The 18,637-nt window shown below is 35.2% G+C and overlaps 1 protein-coding gene across 1 annotated transcript; it reads left to right on the top strand.

Moving 5' to 3' along the window:
- The first annotated feature begins 11,836 nt into the window (after window positions 1–11,836).
- On the top strand, window positions 11,837–15,707 carry DCX-EMAP (Doublecortin-domain-containing echinoderm-microtubule-associated protein). The gene is made up of 9 exons (XM_017614701.1): window positions 11,837–11,947; window positions 12,158–12,546; window positions 12,615–12,764; window positions 12,824–12,995; window positions 13,082–13,177; window positions 13,238–13,636; window positions 13,695–14,115; window positions 14,197–14,593; window positions 14,683–15,707. The coding sequence occupies exons 1-9, from the start codon at window positions 11,924–11,926 to the stop codon at window positions 14,834–14,836; spliced, it is 2,202 nt and encodes a 733-aa protein (XP_017470190.1). The 5' UTR covers window positions 11,837–11,923; the 3' UTR covers window positions 14,837–15,707.
- Window positions 15,708–18,637: the final 2,930 nt, after the last annotated feature.

Genomic DNA, 18,637 nt, shown 5'->3' with positions numbered 1-18,637 from the left:
TAAAATACATAAGTTTCTAAAAATTTTTCTTTTTAAAACACACAAAATACACAAATTAGAAGAAAATTAAATTAAAAAAAGGAAAACCAGAAGATGAAAAAATGAAACGAAAAAAAAAACAGAAAATAAAAAAACTAAATAAGTTTATAAGAACTCATTACAATTTCAAAAAAAAACTTTTTAGAACTATAAAAATTAAAAATTAAAGGAAAATTTAATTTAAAATAAATTAAAAACAGACAAAATTTAAACAAATTCCTAAAATATAAATGAAATAAAAAAATATATATATTACACTAAAATCTTAACATTAGAAAAAGTTTAAAAGGAAAACTCTAACTTAAAAAATTTAGAGAAAATTAAATTGAAAAAACGAAAATGAAAACAATAAAATACATTCTTAAAAATTAATACAGTTGAAAAACAAAATCCTTTTAAAATCAAATATCAAAATTAAAAGAATCAAATTTAAAATAAATTAAATTAGAAAAAAAGAAAAAAAGCAGAAAGTAAAATCTAAAAACTAAAAAAGGGCAAAACAGAACATTAAAAAAAAAAACAAAATAAGTTTATAAAAATTAAAGTAAATTAAAAAATGTTTTTTATTTTAAAACAACATATGTATCTACATATTCTAAAAATTAAAACATTACAAAAAAATAAAAAACATTAAGGGATCCAAAGAAAATTAAACTAAAACAAGAAAAAAAGAAAACGTAAAAAATAAAATACATTTCTATAAATTAATATTAAGTTAACTAGTAATTTTTAGAAAAAAAAAACCGACTTCAACTCCCATATAAAAAAAAATATATATATATATATCTCATGATCCGCTGATCGGATCTTAACCAGATTAGTATGGGACCACCTCTGAGACACTACCTTTCCGATGCAAAAAGAAAAATCGGTTGACGTGGTCCAAAGTTATGCGGTAACATACATAAAAAAAAAAAAAAAAAAATTTAAAAAAAAAAAATATTCCGACGAACTGATAACCTCCTCCTTTTTTGGAAGTCGGTTAAAAAAGAATATTTTTCTTTCTAAAACAATAAAAGTTAGAAATTAAAAGAAAACCAATTTAAAGCAAATTAAATTAAAATATATCAGTGGCTTCAAATTAAATGAAATTTAAACAAGTAATTTTTAAGCAAAAAACAAAACCGAATTCAATTCTCATATAAAAATTCAAGATAATCGTTCATTTCTTCATGATCCATGGATTTAATCTAATATAGTATGGAATTACCTGCGAGGTAACACCTTTCCTTTAAAAAAAAAAATATAGAAATCGGTTAACGAAATATCCCGACGAATTGAAAACCTTCTCCTTTTTATGAAGTCGGTTAAAAATATTAATTTCTTTTTGAAACAATAACATCTAAAAGTTAAAAGGAAATTAAATTATAAATGAAACAACAGCAAATGATAAAAATAAAATAAGTATCTAAATATCAAATAAAAAAAAAAATTGTTTTTCTTTTTACAACAACGGTATCTACAAATAACAGAAAATCTAATTAAAAAAACCCCAAAAAAAAAATTAAATATTCCGCTGCCTAGGGATTCGAAACTTGGTCCCCTCGAATAGCTCCATCTGAAAAAATCCCAGGTGCTTTCTGCCTTTTCACTTTCAAAATTGGCAACTGAGCTTTGTTTGTAAGACTTTCGTAACAGAATAAGTAAAATCTTTCAAACTAACTTTGCCTACTGTCTTTCAATTGAAATGGCAAGATACGTGCATCTAAGCCAGTAATGACCTGTAACTGAGTCTAATAATTGGGATGTGAAATTCTAAAAAAATCGAGCTGTTGGCAAAGAAAGTTCTAAGATTTCTCAGAGCCTTGATTACAAGGTTTTTATAGCGCTGAAATTCGCTCGGATCTGGTGTTTAGGAAAATTATGAAGAAGTAGAATTCAATGTACCTATAGTATTCCTTTATATCACGCATTTATTTTCAACACTTTGATATATATCAGTTTCAGTATTTTTCGCTCACAAGCGCTCACGTAATCCCTTACCGTTTTTGGCGCTATCAAAGCCAAGAATTCCACAAAGCTTTGTGCTGTTTGACGTCAGTAAAATGATCGTGATAACATGTTCGACGGCATTGGAACATGTTAAGGCATATTTTAGGCGTGCAGAGTGCAGTCGATGATATTGGAAAAAGACGGCTAGTGGAGATGTGTTGTAAGGTCCTATGTAAGCAATACCAGCAGAAAGGCTTTGAAACAACTTTAGGGTATGTGCATCGTTGTTATTTTTGCACTTCGCACGTACAACTGATTGCTACCACAACGATTTTCACTGCTTCTCGCATACGCGCTGTATGAAATTTTAATGTGCCAATAGGGCACAATAATTATGGCGAATTGCATAAATTATTGTTGCATACTTAGCGACGCAAAAGCCACAGACAAATAGTAATACTACTTAAATGCAAATTGTATGAACATACGTACGTAAGTTTTCATGTACGATGAACATTTATAAGTCTCTATAATGATATATTTATTACCAAAGTGTCAAAGATACGCAAGCTTGCACATACAAGTATACGTATACAGCAGGGATGTTACGAATATTTGCATTCGCATTCGTTATGCGAACGATTCACATAATTTTACACATTCGCGAATGTTTTGCGAATGCAAATGTGTACATGGGCTGAGAGTACATTCTAAGGGCCGGTTGTTCAATGTCCTCCGAGTTAAACATCATTATCGACGATTTCGACATCATGCATATAACATGTAATCGATAAAGCAGTCGTTGTAATTAACCGGAGTTTCTACCTCCGATTTGTGTTAACCAGACAATGAACAACCGGGCCTAAGTCTGCCTAACCAAGGTGCGGACAATAACCAGCTTTTAGCTTTAGGCGCTATACGGTTAAATAGTATATCAAGCAACAATAATGGGCCTTCAACAAGTACTGTTAAAAGTCTTATATGCCACCTAGAAATAATTTTAGATTCCTCCAGCGAAAGCGAAGGCTCGGATCTAAAATCTGGAGACATTAAAAAATGTGAAATTAAAGCTCAATTGAAGGCCTATCTTAGAGAAAAACGAGCTCATCTCGGTGAAAGTCCTCTCGATTAGAGGGAAAACTAAACTAAAATACTACCAATTGAATGACTTGGGCCGCAAATATTTGAACGCTCCACCCGCCAGCTTTCCAAGTGCAGGGCTGCCACCTTCGCTCAAACCATGCAATTTTTGGTCCTATTTTACTTCAGATGGCACTTAATTTTTCAATTCTGCACAAAGTGCCAAAATGGCGCTTTTGTAACAAAAATAATATTTCAACACATTTTTGTGAAATCCTTTGCGTATAGGTACATCTATTTTTCAACTAAAATTTTCTAATTTATAAAGGCTAGTCAACTGGTTTATCTTATTTTATCATTACACTTTTGTTTTGAAAGTGTAGTTCTTATTTTATTGCTAAATGAGAATGATTAAAAAGAATGGCACTTTCATTTTTCTATTTGGCACATTTTGGTACTTTTTCATCCTCAATATGGCAGCTCATAGCTAAGGATAGTTGGCAGCCCTGTCCAAGTGAGCAATTGTTCAGTGCAACCGGTCTTATATACGAACCTCTCAGAAATCGCCTCATGGGAGAAAAGACAGCAAAATTATTTTTTTTAAATATAATATGCCTCTTTTGAACTTTGACTACTAGATTAAAACACTGTATACGGTAAGCACTCGTTCAATGTTCTAAAATTTACAAAAATTTTAAGTAATAAAAGCGATGATTAAGTTGATTATAGCTTTTTTAATGTTATTCCTAATATTCGCATTCGCACATTCGCATTCGCGAATGTAAAAAATATGACATTCGAAACATCCCTAGTATACAGATATACAATACGAAATAATCCTACCCTGCAGCTCACAAAACTAGCAAACTGTATGTCTGTATTAAGGCATTCCGGATTCCGGGATCCCGAACACTTTCCCATGTCCCGAAATCCCGGGATTACAGCTCCGGTATCCCGAGAGTTTTACTGAGTCATTTACGGAATAAAAGAGACGTTGAAAACGAAAAAATTAATTCATTTAACATGAAAAACGAGATATACAGAACACCAGAAAATTTTGATTCAAAGTGAATTTCAGAACCTGCCTGAATGACTATACTTGTTCAAACATTTTGTGCAAGAACTGTGTAATAACGAAAAATCTGGTAGCAATTGAAAACACAACAAGATTTTACAGTGTGGAAAGGTTGTTCCTCATTTTATTTTGTTGGCGTCTTGTGGAAAATGAATTTCTGAAGATGTTAGTAAGGGGTTTTTACAGTTAATATCTATAGATATTTAAGAATACTATACAAATATTTAGACATTAAATTACGGACTCTTTCACTAATGGTGATTTCGTTTCTACCAAAAAATGTCGCCTTTTGATTGCCCTTTTCTCTTTTCTTGTTCGATTCTAAATTAAAGTCAAAGGGTGAAAAAATTCTGTGTTCGTTTCTTAAAATGTCACACTCTTGTAACGCAAATAAGGCACCTTTTCTGCCCTTTGAAGCTTTGTCAGAGGAGATGGTTGCCCTGAAAATCAGATGGTTGCTTAAAACGATAATATGATGAAATTTGTGATCTGGACAAGGACAAGAAGGCAAAACATGCATTTTCAAAGGGTTGAGTGTAACATCAAACACATTTTTCACCGTGAAAGGGCAACATTTTTTGGTAGAAACGAAATGACCATAAGGTGCATTATGCTACCTGTAAGACCAAAGCCANCATGCATTTTCAAAGGGTTGAGTGTAACATCAAACACATTTTTCACCGTGCAAGGGCAACATTTTTTGGTAGAAACGAAATGACCATAAGGTGCATTATGCTACCTGTAAGACCAAAGCCGATGACAATGAATCTGTGTGGTTTAATAAAGGCGAACCTACTTTTAAATGCAAAAGTTGTGATAAAGTCGAAATCCCGAAAAATCTCAAAATTCCAGGATTAGAATTTTTGCATCCCGAAATCACGCGATTGTTAAAATGCTTCTGAATTGAATGGCCTAGTCTGTATGTATGCATGTAATATTTGTATTGCTGGGCGCTACCGCAAAATGGTCTTAACTGTATTTTAAATGGCTTTAATGGCATTACTTTGCCTACCTGCCAGGCTGTCTGCCTTGCGTGTCATTTCCTCGCTCACCATACTCTCTCTCTTTTGCTCGCTAGCGTACTGCTTTCACTACTATTCATTTACGTTTGCATGCACATACATACATATGTATCTGTCTACTGTTTGCCACTTCAACACGCAATTATCGCACGCGGTGTAATCGCCTTTTTATGCGTTGTGGCGCCTTTAAATATGTAACGTCAACGCGCTTAAAGTGCCAGCGGCTTTTTAAAGTTCGTGGAAAAAGTGCAGCTAAAAGCCATTGAAGATTGAAGCGATGCAAGCAGATTAAAATGCGCAACTACTATTTGTATGTACCATTGCATATCTACATAGTTATGTAGGTATGTATGTATAGTATATCAAATAGTATACGCTGCCGTTTAGCTTTTATGTGAGCTCACTATGTTAATTCGTCCCTAAGCGGATTGAAATTAATGACTACGCGTGCGCTTGCATTTAAGTTTAATGTACTACTCAGTCAGTCAACCGTGTCGTGGCTTTAATGTGCATTAATACATATACATACATATATGCATGTTGGGGAGGTAACAGTGCGTGTCTTTACACACACGTATTTATGTATGTATGTATGTACATTACCCGCACCACCTTACAGGCGAAAAAAAATTCGCCGTACACCTTCGAATTTTAGAAATTTTTTCAAGGCAATCGAAACCTAGAGGTCGCCCTTTTACATGCATTTTTCGGTCAAACCTACATTCCGCAATATTTTTTTAAATAGTTTTAATTTTTTTTTTCTGATACGGTCTAAGCTACACATCGCAAACCGTCTTCAAAAGAGACACAACTCAAAAATACACGTACGTCAGAAAATGCAAAAAACTACTTCCTAGCACATGCTACTCATATGAGCAAGGAACATTTTACCTTAGTTTTTTTCAACAAAATACAACAATAATTTGCTCCAGCTTTTTCTGAAAGGTAAATAAAAGCTCTGTGTACATTTTTATAGCATAATAAAAAGGCAAAATTTTGAGTTGTGTCACTTTTGAAGATCGTGTGCGATATGTACCATATACATACATATGAATGTATATATGTATGTACATAAGAGTGGTCAAAAAGTTTAAAGAGTTAAGTTCTCACACTCTAGGATTTTTATAAATAGAAAAAAAGAACACCCATATTTTTTTTGTGTTAAAAAAAAATTATATTTAGCACCGCGCATAAAGTTTTCCATGTATTTTATATGGGAAAAAACACTTTTTCTTAGAAATGGTATAGAATTCTTTTTCAATCGGAAAACTTTGTTTCTCTTTAGGAACATGCAATAAATATACCCAATTGTTTATATTACCATATTTTAGTACTAACGATTTTTTATGGGTTCTCCGATTGCATTTTTTTTTTGGGGTTTTTAGGGTACCTATCAAAAAAAAGTTAATATTAAAAAATATCGATTTTCAAGAATTATTTACTGTTTCTACGAAAAAGTGTTTTTCGCCCTATAAAATACCNCTCCGATTGCATTTTTTTTTTTGGGGTTTTTAGGGTACCTATCAAAAAAAGTTAATATTAAAAAATATCGATTTTCAAGAATTATTTACTGTTTCTACGAAAAAGTGTTTTTCGCCCTATAAAATACCTGGAACATTTTGTGGGCTTTAAGGCAGTTCTAAATATCATTTTTCTTACAAAAAAAATACAGGTATTCTTTTTTTCCAATTAGAAAAATCTTAGAGGGTGAGAGCTTAATATTTTAAATCACCCTAATGTACATACACATATATATATTGAAACAGATGCCGTAAGTCATGAAAATTATTTCGTTGTTAATGTGCAAATTTAAACGTTTCAACAGCGTTTTTAATGTGTCATAAATTGTCGTAAGTAAATTTGCATACACTTATTGTGGCATTGATTTGAGCTTTTACGAGATCATTTGTTAACTCTAAGTGACAGGAAAAATTAGATGAAGACATCAACAAGTTTTGTGTTTGGCTGCCATATAAGTTTGGCTATACGGCAGCCTGACGGGATGCACCAGCTATGAAACGATTTCCGAAAATTGTGGAGAAAAGTTTATCTATATGTAGGCCCGATTTGGTTGAGTGACGGTACTCGATTGAGGCCAATGTGGAACCCTACCTGACTAACTCATTAGCAATCTTATTTCCGGGAATGTTGCGGCTACCAGAGACCCAAACAAAATCTAATTCGAAGTGACTACTAACCAGGTCCCGTAATGGTTTTCACTTAAATTTAAAAAAAAATATATATCGCTAGCTTAGAGTANATCATTTGTTAACTCTAAGTGACAGGAAAAATTAGATGAAGACATCAACAAGTTTTGTGTTTGGCTGCCATATAAGTTTGGCTATACGGCAGCCTGACGGGATGCACCAGCTATGAAACGATTTCCGAAAATTGTGGAGAAAAGTTTGGTCTATATGTAGGTCCGATTTGGTTGAGTTACGGTATTCGATTGAGGCCAATGTGGAACCCTACCTGACTAACTCATTAGCAATCTTATTTCCGGGAATGTTGCGGCTACCAGAGACCCAAACAAAATCTAATTCGAAGTGACTACTAACCAGGTCCCGTAATGGTTTTCACTTAAATTTAAAAAAAAAATATATATGATTCATTTTTAGTTAAATTTTTTGCTCAGAGAGCAAAAATAGCTTTACNTTTTAAAATGGGACTTAGCAACTTTTCTTTCTAAGCTAGCGATATATGATTCATTTTTAGTTTAATTTTTTGCTCAGAGAGCAAAAATAGCTTTATGTGTTTCCTTTAAGGGTCGAAAGTGAAGAAAACCCTGAAATAAATATCAATAAAAGTAAATACGAAAACAAATACGGAAACGAGGATAAAGGTGGATTCGAAGGTAAATACGAAAACGAATATGAAAGCGAATATGGTGACGAAGACGTATCATACGAAGACGGAGACGAGCACGAAGATGATTACGAAGATGAAAACGAAAAAGAATACGAAGACGAAGGAAAAACCGAAACCAATTCGAATTTAACCCCAAAAACTAACACGAAGACGAATTTGAGCACGAATGCAAATGCAAATACGAACTCCAACAGGAATTCGAAGTGATTAACATTAGCATTACCTTTACCATTACCATTACTTTTATAATTACCAAACTCATTACCATTACCAATACCTTTAATATTAAAAATAACTTTGTCATCAACATTACCATTGTCATTACCATTACCCTTACCATTACCATTGCCATAACAATTTCCATCACCATTACCATTGCCACAATCAGTACAATTACCCCTACCATTACCATTACCTTTACCATTAACATTACCCTTACCTTTACATTTGGAGCGTGTGCGTACATTTTCATGACAGAAAATAGCGAAAACTTATTTTCTTATTTCTAAGCAAAAATAAATAAAACCCAGGAGATAACTTTTATTTTTCCAAGAAAAAATAAAACTAAAAAAATAATTATTAAACTTGATTGTTTTTATAATAACACTTTAAAAATACGAATCAGTGCCGCTGAGGGTATCCCAAGTAACTCATATCAACAGACTTATGAACTGCTCAATCAGTTGTGACTATGTTGTTAAGTACGCCAGAGCCATAGTGGTCGTCTGCCGGTTTGATCGCCTTAGCTGTGCCGTGACCGACTACAGCGATAGGAAACACGTCTGCCTGGAAACCAAACGCAAAGCCAAGCAAAGGGTTTAATCTTCTTAACCTCCAGGAAATATTAAATTCCCGGTCCCAATATTTGCGGAAGAAGGAGCTGGTGGGTCTGATAAATCTATTTCAGATTGTCTATAGTCTGTGCACTGTCTTAGCTTGGAAGGTAATTGAGGAATCATACCACTTTGACCGGTCGTTCCTTCCGCGAATAGAGAGCTTCGAATGCTGCGCAACCTCTGAGCTACTAGGCCCTTACGTCGGGTCTCCGATCACCAATCGTGGGACAAAGTGCGGATGAAAACTAAAAAAAATGCTACCTGAATACCTTAGAAACATGAGTTCAGCGCTTCTCCTAAGAAACCAACAGCCTCCAACTCAGCTAGAGCTACGACACGGCTCCACAATATTCATACCAAGGTAGTGCCCATATAAAATACCTGCAGCGCAAACACTTAGGGTCCTGTGCCCTTTAGTAAGCCACACAGGGCCTGCAGGAACACCAAAGACTGCACAGCTCAGGCGAGGTTCTTAGTCAATAGTGAACGCCTACGGTTTCGACGTGATGGTCCGAAACCGTTTCCTTGTTTTTCGCACTAAGAAGCTGAAAAGTAAAATTTTTATTTTCCATCGTAATTTTTCGATCCGCGTTGAAATTTTCAATCACTCGAATTTTAAATGCATACTTTTTATTTACCATATGGAAATTTCGAGTGCTTTTAAGTGCTCACACTCGATCGCGCTGCCACATTCGACCGCATTTCAATGGTCACATAAAAATCTAACGTGCCCACATGCCTTTTCCATACAAGTGCTTTCAAATGCGCACAATAAAAGCCATCTGGGTCGTAGACTACATAATTATCAACCACAAAATTTAATATTATTAAACACCAACAACAACAGCAGTGTTATACATGTATAATTGCAACTAATGGTGGCGGATGTGAGTGAAGCTAGGACCTCTGAACGAATGAATACTCATAGTACGTGCATATATGTATGTACATTAGACTGCATTACTAAGAAAAGTTGCGGTTTTTCCGCCGGGATTACAAAATTTATTATATTTTAAGACGTCCACCAAAATATTTCGGAAAAAATTAAGATTTACATGAGCTGGACCGATTTGAAAATACCTCTAAAAATTGAGTTTTTTATGAATAAAAATAGTTTCTTAAAGAACTTTTTGAAAAAGCCCCCTCAGATGACAAAACAGATTAAGCTTAAAAAATCTGCAAAAAAATATTTAAAAATCTTTTCAACGGAATCGTAATGATGTGATTTTTGATGCTGTTTTTTACTTTTTTCAAAGATTTATTTACGAAAAACATGAATAACTTGGCCAAACCTGTGCTGATTTAGACTTGTTGGACCTCAGTAGAAAGGTATTTTCCCACTTTCATTCGTGTCTCAATTTTTTTTTTCAAATACCAACACATCTTTATTCGACTTTGAATGACGTTCGTTCATCCTACCTTTCTCTTTTATCCTTTGAATGAGTTTATTAGCAAAGAAATAAAAAGGGTGAGAAAATACCTTTCCAATAATACCTCACAAATCTAAATCGGAAGAGCTTAGGTTCAGTTATTCAAGTTTTTCTTATACCAATCTTTGACAAAAGNATTATATTTTAAGACGTCCACCAAAATATTTCGGAAAAAATTAAGATTTACATGAGCTGGACCGATTTGAAAATACCTCTAAAAATTGAGTTTTTTATGAATAAAAATAGTTTCTTAAAGAACTTTTTGAAAAAGCCCCCTCAGATGACAAAACAGATTAAGCTTAAAAAATCTGCAAAAAAATATTTAAAAATCTTTTCAACGGAATCGTAATGATGTGATTTTTGATGCTGTTTTTTACTTTTTTCAAAGATTTATTTACGAAAAACATGAATAACTTGGCCAAACCTGTGCTGATTTAGACTTGTTGGACCTCAGTAGAAAGGTATTTTCCCACTTTCATTCGTGTCTCAATTTTTTTTTTTCAAATACCAACACATCTTTATTCGACTTTGAATGACGTTCGTTCATCCTACCTTTCTCTTTTATCCTTTGAATGAGTTTATTAGCAAAGAAATAAAAAGGGTGAGAAAATACCTTTCCAATAATACCTCACAAATCTAAATCGGAAGAGCTTAGGTTCAGTTATTCAAGTTTTTCTTATACCAATCTTTGACAAAAGTTAAAAAACAGCATCAAAAATCTTATTATTACGATTTCGTTAAAAAAAATTTAATTTTTTAAAAATATTTTTATGCAAATTTTTTTAGCTTAACCCGTTTCATTTGAGGGGATTTTTTCAAAGCACATCTTTATGAAACTATTATTATTATTCATAAATTACTTAATTTTTGGAGGTTTTTTCAAATCGGTCCAGCTCACGTAAATCTTAATATTTTTCCGAAATATTTTGGTGGACGTCTTAAAATATAATCGATTTTATAATTCCAATGGAAAAACCGTACCGATTTTTTTTTCTACGGGGAGTGATCCAATCTAATGTACATACGTGGCATTAATTGTAACTCGAAAGCACAACCCGAACTAGACGCAGACGCCTAAAATTACTGCAGAAAAATTTAATTTCCTAGAAGTGGAACCACGAAATGGCACTCAATTATTAATTGTACCAAAAAACATGCATGCCACATATTGCATGGATATCAAATGCGATGAATACCCTTTATAGAAATGTAAAAAATTGTAATTGTAACGCAGAGTAAGCCCTTGATATTAACTGTTCTAGCGGTAACTCATATTTTTGCCTTTTTTGATGCCTTAATAACAAACAGCGTTGACTCTAATTCGCTATGGCTCCAACACTACTATTGTTCCACATGGCCCCATTACCGTTGAATGTTTCATGACCTAGCACGTGATTTCTGACTACGCTACTAGATTGAAACAAAACAATTCACGGCAGCGAAAACTGTGACGAAATTATATTTTGTCGCGCTCCAAATTATTATTTCGATTGTTATGTATATGCCATTATTTTTGACACCATTACTCTCAACTTTTCTTCTTTTTAGTGTCGTGTTCTGTTGAATTTGCGCACATCACAGCCATTCGAAGAGGTTCTAGAGGATTTGGGTCAAGTTTTGAAAATAAATGGTGCTAAGAAAATGTATACAGGCACGGGACAAGAGGTGAGTTAAATAGGTCAATGTGGCACTTATAATTATATGAACGCAGCCATTGGCCTTAACCCATCGAACCATAAGAAGTTGATATGTTATGCCGACAGCATTCTCAAATTTTGTCTTTCTATATCTTCCATTTTTACTTGCACTTAATTTACCTTCTATCCGCGCTCTTGCTTACACAAATCATTTTGTCATTCATCATATTCCTCACAGGTACGCAGTTTTTCACAATTACGCAATGAATTTGCGGACGTTGACACATTTTATCTTGCAACTGGTACTGCCTTAATTGCCGGTTCGCCTATAAGGCGTTCACGTTCACGCCCCTCAGTTGTTGCAGCAGCACCAATTTTACCCACAGAAGAACTGCCTAAGGTTCCTTTGCGTGGCGCACGTCCACGCAGTAAAAGTCGTCCACGCATTCTCTATGCGCCTGAGAGTGAAATTTTACGTGCGAACGGTGAATATAGCATGTTGGATATTATGAAAGAGGAGCCCACCAAAGTGACCATACGTGGACTACGGCGTACTTTCTATCCGCCCTTACATCATGCACCTGCGGATAATACACCTCCAGATAAAAAATTGCAACTGCAGTGGGTGTAAGTAGTTAATGCATTCCTTTATTAAAAAGTTCGTTATAAGTCTTCCTTAATTGTTTTACCCACAGTCACGGCTATCGCGGCATTGATGCACGCCGCAATCTCTGGGTTTTACCATCAGGTGAGCTGTTGTATTATGTAGCGGCTGTTGCGGTGCTGTTGGATCGTGAAGAAGATGCACAACGACACTATACAGGGCACACCGAAGACATTATGTGGTTAGTAAGACTCAGGAACAATGTACTATTTACCTTAAAAATTCTTACTTTTCCGGCAGCATGGACGTGCATCCTTCACGCGAGCTAGTTGCTTCGGGGCAGAAAGCTGGACGTGATCGTAAATCACAAGCGCATGTACGCATTTGGAGTACGGAATCACTACAGACGCTCTATGTGTTCGGCATGGGTGAGCTGGATAGTGGCGTTACGGCGGTAGCTTTTTCACAATTGGTAAGCAATTCATTATTATTATTGTTTTTTTTTTTCTTTTTATTTCTTTCATTTAATCGCTGTGTTATTCTTCAATACAATTCTAGAACGGTGGCAGCTACATTTTAGCAGTGGATAGCGGACGTGAAAGCATACTTTCTGTCTGGCAATGGCAATGGGGTCATCTGCTTGGAAAAGTTGCTGTAAGTAATTGTGCGTATTAAATGCACCTATACACAACTTAATGCACTTATCAATTCTAGACGTTACAAGAAGGCCTCTCCGGTGCCGCTTTTCATCCGCTGGACGATAATCTCATCATTACTCATGGGCGTGGCCACCTGGCTTTCTGGCATCGCCGCAAAGATGGATTTTTCGAACGCACCGATATTGTTAAGCAACCGTCTCGTTCGCATGTGACCAGCGTGCAATTTGAACCAGACGGCGATGTCATCACTGCCGATTCCGATGGCTTCATCACTATTTATTCCGTCGATTCGGATGGTGCATATTTCGTGCGCACAGAATTCGAGGCGCACAACAAAGGAATTGGTTGTTTGATTATGCTAGGCGAAGGCACATTGTTGTCTGGTGGAGAGAAGGATCGTAAAATTGCTGCCTGGGATTCATTACAAAATTACAAGAAAATTGCTGAAACAAAAGTAAGGGTACTTGTTGTTTACCTTAGTATTTCTTTCTATTAATGTCTTTGATGTACAGCTTCCAGAGGCCGCTGGCGGCGTACGCACCATTTATCCACAGCGTCCCGGACGCAATGATGGCAATATTTATGTGGGCACTACACGTAATAACATTTTAGAGGGTTCACTACAGCGTCGTTTCACACAAGTTGTTTTTGGTCACGGTCGTCAATTATGGGGTTTGGCTGCTCATCCCGAAGATGAGGTGTTTGCCACTGCCGGTCATGACAAACATATAGCGCTATGGCGCAAGAACAAGTTGATTTGGACTATACAAACTGGTTATGAATGCGTTTCATTAGCTTTTCATCCATTTGGCACTGCCCTGGCTGCTGGCAGCACTGAGGGTCACTTGCTTGTCATCAATTGTGAAAACGGTTCGGTTATGTTGACGTTGCGTGTCTGCGGTTCACCGCTGAACTGTGTGGCCTACAATCAAGGTTAGTGTAAACGGTTATATATATGTAGAAAGGAGATCTTAAACTGAAACATCCTATATACTTATGTTACCCTCTATTTAGTTGGCGACATGATAGCCATGGGCTCTCAAAACGGCAGCATCTACTTGTTTCGCGTGTCACGCGATGGTTTCTCTTACAAAAAGGTGAACAAAATACGTGGCTCACAGCCACTGACACATCTGGACTGGAGCATGGATGGCAATTTCGTGCAAACTGTTACCATAGACTTTGATCTACTCTTCTGGGATGCTAAATCACTATCGCCCGAGCGTAGCCCCATCGCCATGAAAGATGTCAAATGGTTGACTAGCAACTGCACGGTTGGCTTTCTGGTTGCAGGCATGTGGAGTAATCGTTATTACAACAATAATAACACAATTATTGCCACCTGCAGCCGTTCATCAGCCCAAGATATGCTGGTATCCGGCGACGCCGATGGCTACTTGCGTGTTTTCAGGCAAGTAACCCAGCATTATATATTAAAAAATTAACTAATTTTTTAACACTTATATAACTGAATTCTTAAGCTTTCTCATAACTCCACAGATATCCCTGCATCAGTCCACGCGCCGAATTTCATGAAGCGAAAGTCTATTCCGGCATGTTGGCATGTGCGCGTTTTCTCTATGGCGATCATACTGTGGTGACAGTGGGCGGCACAGATGCCTCGCTGATGGTGTGGGATTTGGTTGAGGAATAGCTGCAATGGCCACCGTGGCGTACTACTGTCCAACAGTATGATGAAGCACGCGGCTACACCGACTATTGGACGCGCCGGCGATCGTCGAATAAGTCATCGACAATATTGGACAGCGACTCTATTGAATATCAGTAAATTGTTGTTTTTGATATCGGCGGTTTTCGCTGAGCAAATCTGTGCATCACAAAGAGAGTTATAGATTGATGCTCGCCTGACGCCGCAATTGTTGCTGTCATTTACGTTAATTCGCCCTTCCTGGTGTTGGTGTTTGAACGAAGTGCCTTTTTTGCTGTGGACGCAGCTCCTTCCGTCTTTACACGAAAATTTGGCATATCAACTAAATTAAATACTTTTGTTAGAAGTTTATTGAAAATTAGTGAAAATTGTAAACGAAATTTACATATTACCGAAATATGAAAGATATCTAGCACATAAAATTGCTAATTAGGTTAAAAGGATTATGAAACATAGAATGCCCGGAAATATTTGCCGTATTGCCGCTTCCGTTAAGTTCAAGCGCCATCTGTTTGTGAAATACTTGGCTGTACTGTTGATGATATGGAACTCGTTAGTGATGTAAAAAATAATGCAAAGCTGCTGTTGTCAAAGTGAGCAAAATTTTATTGCATCAATATGGGAACCTAGTGTTTAATATTTACATTTCTACAAAATTAAATAGATTTTAAATTTGGGGATTCCTTTAAACGCGCAAAGTGGAAAGCTCGTAAACCTCGGATTTTCTTTAAGGCTGTTTAACAGTTCGAGCATAGTTTCTTTGTCTAATACTTCGTATCAGCTGCAATGATCGGATTTTTAAAAAATTATGTGTTGTAGAATCTGAAAAAAATGTGGTAGATTTCAAAAAACGGTGGTGGATCTCTGGGTTTGAATCAACCTTTGTACAAAAATTAAAAAAAATTCTGCAAGGTTTCACCTATAAGGCAAACTTTTTAATTAGACTCTAAAAAAAATGGATTTAAGTATAATAAAGTGCAAGATTGAAGTTGCTAAAAATTGCGTTGGGTTTTGGCAATTCCTTGACAGTGTAAACGCCTCAGAAACCTTAGATGCACTTAAATTCGCTAATACTTTCACAAAAATTGCCGTTTTTAACATTTTCGCTATATATATTGCAATTTAACACGATAAAACCACGTTTCCCATCGAAAAATGTATTACTGAGAAAATTTACTATTTTACAGTTTAAGTTTATCCTCCAATTCGGCTTTATTTTCCTTTACTTGAGAAATTTCATCGTCGTCGGGAATGCGGAATCTTGTATTAATTATATCATTTTTTGTTACCATATAAGTTTTTAGTGTTGGACAATTTTTGCTCTTAAAATTAAGACAATTATGTCAAGCAAAAATAAAACTACTCAAAAACGCGAATATGTGGTAGATTTCAGACCTTGAGTGGTAGATGTGGTGATGCTCAAAAAAGTGGCACATTGTGGTAGAAGTCCGATCACTGATCAGTTGAAGTGCACATAAAAGCAAGATTCAAAAAGCCGCAAAAAAGTTGAAAAATTAAAATTTTATGAATTAATTGATCAAAACCGAAACTTAAACTTACGAACGATTTTTCTGTGATAGTTGAGCGGAAAATTTCGAGGTTTTCGAGACATGTTCGTATTTCAGGGAATTTTGTAAATATTCTTAACAAAAAAATTTTGAATTGCGATTTTAAGCTGGATTTAAATATTTGTAATGAAATTAATAAATGGGCAGTACATTAGTCCATTTACGATATTTAATTATTTCTAAATATTTCTGCAAAACCTGAACATCGCATCGATTTTAAATCATAGAATTCCGAACAGATGCATTAAGCATTTGAAATCTATTTAATTTTTTATAAATTTGGTTACGTGGTTGCATAGAAAACGCCGCAAAAATTAAAATGAGATTGTTACCCACGTTTTTGTAATTATTTTGTTTGAATTTATATAGTGAAGATATCTTCCATAATAACTTATAAAACAAAAGCTTCCAAGTATTTGAGAACAAGTTTTTGAACTTCCATACACCGCTTCCTGTTTACGAAAATCTTCCAGTCAATTATTTTTTTTTTATTTATCAATTGTTTCTTTTTAACTTTTTTATGCTTTTTTTTATTTTATCTTTAGTTGCAGAGCTGCCTCCTTTCCTACTCTATATTCCTTCTCAACATGTCCTAATGTTATCACTTTCCTATTTCTGTAACAGACTTAAGCCACTGGTGGATACTAGCAAATAATATAAGAACTTCATAGTTGAAAGAAAACCATAATAATATTCATGAGAAATCAATAGAATACATTCACACATACATACACACATACTATAAACAATTTGTAATAATTGTTATTTTATTTAACATTCGTTCTAAATGTACATATATATATATATTTGTTCATACATATTTTATTTTTTTTTTTTTAATTTCCGATGCTTTTTTATTTTACCAAATTGAATTCAATTTCGTTTCATTTTTTCATTGCATCCTATAGTATTTATTTTCTTTATTTAACAAAATTTATAACTTATACAAGAAAAAAATTGTGTTTTTTATAAAATACAAAGGTCACATCATTTGTTATATTTTAAATTAAAATAGGTACAACCGCAATTGCACATTACATGGCGCATTTTTTAAAAATTAATATAAATATAAAAATAATGAGAAATACAAGTAAAATGTAAAAATTCGCAGAAGTATTAAATACTGAGTTTTTATTTCATAATGAGGTCTTCTTTTTCTAATAGCTGCCATCCATCGGCAGGCAATGGCAAACCCCCGAGTGTATTTTAGCCATGAAAAAGACTCATAAACTTGAACTCGAGTTGGGCTACTGTGGATCTCATCTGCCTTAGCGAGGCGTTGAATGAACAGCACAGGCTCAAGGTGGCCAGAAGAGAGAAATACCCACCTTACCTCCAAAGGCTCTTCTGGACGTTCTTGAGTAAGCNTTCTTTTTCTAATAGCTGCCATCCATCGGCAGGCAATGGCAAACCCCCGACTGTATTTTAGCCATGAAAAAGACTCATAAACTCGAACTCGAGTTGGGCTGCCTTAGCGAGGCGTTGAATGAACAGCACAGGCTCAAGGTGGCCAGAAGAGAGAAATACCCACCTTACCTCCAAAGGCTCTTCTGGACTTTCTTGAGTAAGTATGTGTTGTGGTGAGTGGAGGACGCAATAGATACACTAGGTCGCGGTACATACCTCTTCAATTTTTTCTCTACAAGTGGCTGAGCTACCTCCTTACATACTCAGAAGGTGTTACTCTGTGCAGTTCAAGTTAAAATTGGGGTGGTTGGATTGTAGACTACTCGGCTTCATCGTGTGATCCAAAACTGGGAACCCAGTGGCGGTGCCGATAGCTGTGGTTTGACTCACCTGAAGAACTTGGCGCCCACGGCTCATACTGGTTTGCTGCAGAGCCACGACCGATAGCTTAGCCAGTGGCAAGAATAATATTTTTGACTTTTCTCTAGCCGGTGCCGGATGCGAATTCTCTCGCCTATTGTTGTCACTTGAGTCGGAAAAGAAACGAGACTATCGATCACAATACCTAGGATATTAAGATGATTAACGGTAAAAATGATTTTTCCTTTATTTCCTCATTTCTTTCGTTCAAATGGCTGGCCATGGATCTTCCGGCCGATATTTGTTGGTTATATTCCTTGGAGAACTGTTCAAGGGCACTGAGGGAGCTATTTATCAGTGTGCAGAGCATATTTATACAAGGACTATATCGGTTATAATGTAACCCTTCAAATTGGGTTTTTATTTTTAAAATAAATTTAACCGTTATTTT

Source organism: Rhagoletis zephyria, unplaced genomic scaffold, assembly GCF_001687245.7.
Source record: "Rhagoletis zephyria isolate East Lansing unplaced genomic scaffold, Rhagoletis_zephyria_1.1 Rzeph_scaffold_00883, whole genome shotgun sequence".
Classification (NCBI taxonomy): domain Eukaryota; kingdom Metazoa; phylum Arthropoda; class Insecta; order Diptera; family Tephritidae; genus Rhagoletis; species Rhagoletis zephyria.
The sequence above is the reverse complement of the archived record's forward strand: the minus strand, read 5'-3'. Positions and strand labels throughout refer to the sequence as shown.